At 35.3% G+C, this 6,632-nt stretch overlaps 2 protein-coding genes across 3 annotated transcripts in view; one reads left to right on the top strand and one right to left on the bottom strand.

Moving 5' to 3' along the window:
- Positions 1-6,632, bottom strand: part of mdn1 (midasin AAA ATPase 1) — a 1,030,807-nt gene that overhangs the window by 85,284 nt on the left and 938,891 nt on the right. The window lies entirely within an intron of this gene.
- The window catches only part of mcm9 (minichromosome maintenance 9 homologous recombination repair factor), a 31,149-nt gene that overhangs the window by 4,635 nt on the left and 19,882 nt on the right, over positions 1-6,632 (top strand). For both annotated transcript variants that reach the window (XM_032542338.1, XM_032542339.1), the window contains exons 3-4: positions 1,268-1,436; positions 2,282-2,388. In XM_032542338.1, the coding sequence (XP_032398229.1) occupies positions 1,268-1,436; positions 2,282-2,388 (276 nt within the window). The remainder of the gene's footprint in view (positions 1-1,267; positions 1,437-2,281; positions 2,389-6,632) is intronic.

The raw sequence follows: 6,632 nt of genomic DNA, 5'->3' as shown, positions 1-6,632 counted from the left end.
GTTCTTACCGTAGTCGTGAACACGCAACATTTTATTAATTAGCACCAGGTGAAGTACAGTTTTATGTGAAGTGACCCTTTTAGGTAAAGTGAACCTTTTTCTACTTTTATAATAAACGGGAACACCACCCAAAGACAATCAATGCCTGGACTCAAGATCATTTTTGCTACGCTTTGAGAACACCATGCCATCCATACCGAGGCTTATAGGATAGCCTCCACAATCGCAATGTCAGTTTTTTCCTAATATTGTGCAGACCTACTAAGGAGTGGCTCCGTAAGAAGCATCTCAAGATCCTGGAGTGGCCCAGCCAGTTTCCAGACCTGAACCCAATAGAAAGTCTTTGGAGGGAGCTGAAAGTTTGTATTGCCAAGCGACAGCCCCAAAACCTGAAGGATCTGGAGATGGTCTGTATGGAGGAGTGGGCCAAAATCCCTGCTGCAGTGTGTGCAGACCTGGTCAAGAACTACAGGAAACTAGAATAAGAAATAAGATCTCTGGAATTGCAAACAAAGGTTTCGGTACCAAATATAAAGTTCTGCTTTTCTGATGTATCAAATACTTATGTCATGGAATAAAATGCAAATTAATTACACAAAAATCACACAATGTGGTTTTCTGGATTTTTGTTTTAGATTCCGTCTCTCATAGTTGAAGTGTACTTATGATAAAATTACAAACCTCTTCATGCTCGAGTAGAAAAACCTGTAAATCACCAGTGTATCAAATACGGTACTTGTTCTCCACACTGTTGGGTAGTTTATTTTACAATAAAACATCTTATCATATTTATGAACTACATGTGTGCAACAATCTTAATTTGTAAAGTAACTAGTAACCTAATGTGTCAGATTGTTTAACACAAACCCTTTAATAATTTATCAGCTACTTTCTAATCACATTTTCTAAAATGCACAGTATTATCTAAACTTTTTTCCTTTTATATAAAGACTAATTCTTGCTGTTTTTTCTTCAATACACCTTACCTACTATTATGATCATAAAAATAATCTCATCCATTAAGTTACACCTCATGCTACGCTTACGGCGTACATTCAGTTTCATTTCTTTTCAATTTAATTTTATTTATAGTTTCAAATCGTAACAGAAGTTATCTCAGGACACTTTACAAAAGGGGTACGGTAGGTCTAGACCACACTTTTACAAAGACCCAGCAATGCCTCCAAGAACAAGTTTACATTTCAAGTCTCTTTTCTTGTACTCCAATCCACATAATTAAATGGTATCTTTATTCTCTACGTCACAGGTTGGGGACTATTTCAATGCCTATCCCAATGATGTCCTGGCTATATTTGATAAAGTGTTACACAGAAAAGGCCTGGAGTTATCAGAGAGTGCTTCTCCCAAACACTATGGAGAAAAAGAAGAAAGAACAAAAGAGAGAATGAGATGCACTCTTCATGTCCGCATTACAGGTTAGACCTCTAAATGTAAATGATGGTCAGATGTTGCTCAGAGCTTGCATTGGGAGGAATTATGGTATCTCAGATGGCCATGTGCATTAACCTTATCCTCTCTGCTGCCCTTCATTAATTCATTTCTGTGTTGGAAAAATATATTCATCTGTAGTCTACTTAGTACAAATTACATTAGTTTCTGGTTTTTAGTTGTTTTAATGTAAGAAGCGACATCCTTTTATAATGGGGTGTTTGTGAAGGAATTTATTTTTTAACAAATGTGCAGGGTTGTGGAAGGTGCAGGGTTGTGGAAGCTCAATTGTCACAGTAAGTGCATTTTAGCTTAAACGTGCAAAAATAAGAGGTTATTTAGTTGCATTGTGACAAATGCGTTTTGAAGGAAAATCTAAACATGAGCTCATACCATAGACCGTTAATTTTACGGTCTATGGCTCATACAAATAAGTCCTTCAAGAGCCCAACAGAGAAAAAGCTAATTTTAAATGAGAACATGGAAAATATTAAGAAAACCATCAAAAACTGAGTAGTGTTGGTTTTATTTTTTGGTTAAATTTTTTGACAGTAGAGATATGACAAAAAAATGAGGTGAGAGAGTTGTTGAATAACATACGACAAAGGTCTCTGGCCTGACACGAACCTGGGACATTGCAATTATAGTTATCACAGTTTATTTGCGCACATGATAAAACCTGGGTGTGATGTCCTGTAGACATTGTAAATATTGCCACTGTTGGATACAAGTTTGTGTTCTAACAGATTGTATATTAAAGTTTGTGCTGCTGATTTGCTTGTTTGAATTGATTTTTTTTCTGTTGTTTACTGACACTTGTATGTGTGCCCAGGTCTGCCAGTATGTCCAGAGCTGACCAGAGACACCATTCCCAGGTCCAGAGATGTTGGACACTTTCTGTCTGTCACTGGTACTGTCATACGTACTAGTGTTGCCAAGGTAACAGCATGATACAGCTTCATGTTTGTTCCTCAATTTGCTGAAAATGTATTGATTGCTTAAATGATTATTGAAATCAAGAATTACTGAATCCAGTATAGTGGTTTGAACAGTAGTAACAGCTTCCTGTCTATGTAGGAAGGTAGCATGATGTCTGCATGGTATGTATGTATGGTATCTGAAATAATAATCACAATAGGAAACAATAGTTATTCAATTTGACAGTAAAACCATTAGTGAATACACAACTGGCACATTAGCACCAGCAATGTTAATATGCTACACTCACAGATTAGCATTAGCATGTTAGCATTAATGTGTTAGCATTAGCTTATTAACAGCGATGTGGAAATCGTATTAAATCGACTAACAGAAATATCATTAACAACAATAATCATTAACAACTCTATATTGTCCTGTAACACAGTAAAGTTCTCACACAGAATATCAAAGAAACATGTATTTTGGTTATTTAACAAACTTGCATGTGCTCATTTACACATACAATGTTCATTCCTTGACAGTCCCGAGTGGAATAAATCACTACGAGATGCGAACGCAGTGGTAAAGGACCCCAGTCCTGCTTAGCTGTCTGGCCGAATGTCTGTCCATTTGTCTAACTAATACTGCCACCTAGTGGGAATAGTGGGAATTCAGTACCATAATGAAGCAATCAATTAGACATTTAAATCCATTTGTTAATTATGTTGACATTATTTGTTAATACATTACTATTGTAACACATTTATAAATCAGAAGGGTGATGACTAATTGGTTACACATAAGCGCAACAGCTTTCTTGTTTACACATAAAGAGCAACGGTTTTAAATTTACTAAACAGTACCACATGTGTTCCAAGCCTGGAGAGGGATGATATATGAATATAATAATGGATTGAAATGATATGAACTATTTATTTTGTCAGGTCTTTTTGGTTTTCTGGATTGCAGCAAAGCGGGGTTCAGTCCTATAAACAAGAAAATCTGTCACTGACTTTTAATTCATTCAATTTTATGTATAGTATCAAATCATAAAGGGAGACCCTGCATGGGGCTGAGGCAATCATATTGTTAGAATTGACAATAATAATACTTTGTTTATCTTTCTGAATGTGCATTTATTAACAGTATTTAATTAAAATATGACTGTGAACTAAAATTAAACGGCACATTGTAGTTTCTGTATTTATGACCAAAGCATTAGCAAAATAAGGGAAATGTTGAAAAATTGCAGGCCAGTTTAAGGTGTGCAACACTAAATTTTCAGCCCTTTCAGGGTATTCCCAGTCAAATGCTTTCTCTGCATCGATAGAGAGAATTACATTCAGAGAATTAAGTTCATTAGTTTGATAAAGAATATAAAATACCTACATAAATTATCAATAGAAATACTAACATGACCAAACCCAGTTTGGTCTAAGTGAAGAAGACTAGATAAAGCTCTTACAAGATGCAATGCGAGGAATTTGGCAATCATTTTGTAATCAGCATTTAGAATTGAGGTTGGCTTATATTGATTGATTGATTGATTATTGATCGATTATTTATTTTCACTACAAAAACATTAAGACAGTATTATATATTACACAAAAAAGATGTGACGGATGATTGCCGAAAAACCCTCCAAGGGGCTTAATAAGTGGCAATCTCCATAAAAACAATAACATTTAACAATTTAAAAACAATTTATGTTATTATGTTAAAAACTAAAAACTAAAACAAAAACAAACAAAAAACAAAATCAAAACAAACCAAAACACATTTAATTTGTATGAAACAACTTAAAAATAGATTTAGAACATAAACCCATGGAGGAACAACATTGGAGAGGATCTTTACCCCATTCAATTATACCTTTAAGAATATAGAGGCCAACTATAAGGACTGAGGAAGGTGACCTTTACTAAAACAAGCATTAATCATAGCAAGAAACAGCTGCAGTAAATAACTTGAAAAGTGTTTATAAAACTCAATTGGCAGTCCATCCAAACCTGGAGCTTTGCCACTTTTAAGTGTGGCCATGGCAGACTGCAGTTTCTCCAAAAATATGTCCTTATCTAATGATAGTCTATCATCTTGAGTTAAGGTAGGTAATAAAATATCTAAAAAGGAACTGCATCTGCCTGAGACATACTGTGAAGTAGATGTATAAAGTTCAGCATAGTACGATTTAAAAACTCCATTAATTCATAGTTGTGCCTCCATCTTTTTTTTTGATTTTAGGAATGGTTCTGTCTTTGGATTATGTTTTTGATATGCCTAGCTGATAGTCTGCCTTCTATTTCACCTTGTTCTACATAGGGTAATTTGGATTTTATGAATGCCAATTCACATGCTTGCATATTTATATAATTATACTTTAACGAGAAGCGGAGCGCACCGATAAAAGGTTCTCTGTCCTGCTGCGTGTGTTCTCTACTTTTACAATCTTCTAATCATAATGTTTTTTGCTGCCACAAATGTTGCCTCATTTAGGGCTGGGCAACATATTGATATATTGATATTGTGATATGAGACAACATAATGTTTTAGATTTTTAATATAGTGTAATATCGTAATATGGCAAGTGTTGTCTTGAACTGGTTTTATAGGCTGCATTACAATAAAGTGATGTAATTTTCTGAATTTAACAGATTGTTCTAGCTGTTCTATTATTTACCTTTACCCACTAAGTCATTAAATAATTTCTGCAAAATATTTATCCAAAATATTATTGAGTAAATAATATTTTGTTAAAGCACCAATAGTCGTACAATATTGTTGCAATATTGACATTGAGGTATTTGGTCAAGAATATCGTGATATTTGATTGTCTCTATATCACACAACCCTAATCCAATCCAACATATATTGAACCGCTGTTGTTGCCGATTGCGCTAACGTTACTCAGGTGTGCTAACGTTTACACCTGTCACCTAAAGCATGCAGCTGAGCAACATTTTTAATGCAATGACAATCCACCTACGGTCCCTAGAGACCGATTCAGAGCACTGATTCTCGTTGAATACTTTTGCCAAACTTCTGTTATTCAAACATGTATAACTTATATTCATTCATATTATTGTATAATATTGTGAAGGCAAGCGCTTTTAGTAACATGATGACAGTGACATGTTTTTTTATTCTATGTACTGACAGCAGAATAAGCAAGTATAAACCTATTTTATGATATTTATATCGTAATATGCTGTATATTATTGTATTGGGAGAAAACGGGTAGTTATCGACATTGAGTACCCCCATATAGCCAAAACGCCTCTGTGAATATTTGAATGTGAGATTGGCAGTCAAATCAGGCTCCTTTGATCAAAGCATTGAATTTTAAACTATTCATGGTCACCCCTAAAAGAATCCTAGCGTAGTAAGAGCAGTTCATAATTTTTGAAAGAATAAAAGAATCTGAACGCTTTCTCCTCTGGGTGAAGCAATTTACAGACTTCATGGTGCCCTATAATTCATGTATTATTTACCAAAACTGTTACATAAAGCATATTTATTTTGAGATTACAGTACACAATTCTCCGCTCGATATCCACCCTAAAATATCAGAATATCATACTGGAGTAACATAAGATAAATATTAATGAGTTTGGGATCATCATAATCAGGACTATATGAATTCAATAAAATTACCTCTTCATGGGCTAAAAAGCCTCTCGAGTAGAGTAGTAGGAGCCATGTGACCATACTCGTATGACACTTAGATAAGTGAAGATTGTTAGTTAGGTAAATTTGTTCTTTTGAGGCAGAGGGAGAATATGAACCCGATCGTGAAGTGCAGGATTGCTGCTGCAGTTGCATGTTACCTGCTGGATTAAAATGCTGCTGGTAGTTTTGATGTTATCTCTCTGTCTGGGTTTTGGGCCTTGTTTAGGGCCAATTCAGACCAAAAAAAGCAGTCCGGCGATTTTCCAAAGGCTTGTGCAGTGGTAGTAGTGTCACTCATATGGCTATTTTGCGTGAGGCCCTGTTGTATTATTTACCCCCTAATATATCACAGGTAGACTTTATATTTCAGTTACTGTTTTCCGTCGGATCATTTAAAGATCTCGACATTTCCAACCGCACGTGAAGGCAGCTTCATGTCATGGAGAAGGAGAGAAAGAAAAGAGACAAGTGGGAACGATCGACGGTGCTTTTTTTGTTTGGCAAGCATTCAGCTGTAACACAAACTCCTGGCCAGTTCAGTGCCTGTGTTTCGTATTTGAAAACGTTCTTGTTGTAGCAATAGAAGCATTGACATT

The sequence above is a fragment of the Etheostoma spectabile genome, chromosome 18 (assembly GCF_008692095.1).
Source record: "Etheostoma spectabile isolate EspeVRDwgs_2016 chromosome 18, UIUC_Espe_1.0, whole genome shotgun sequence".
NCBI classification, from domain to species: Eukaryota; Metazoa; Chordata; class Actinopteri; order Perciformes; family Percidae; genus Etheostoma; species Etheostoma spectabile.
This window is presented reverse-complemented; position numbering and strand designations above follow the sequence as displayed.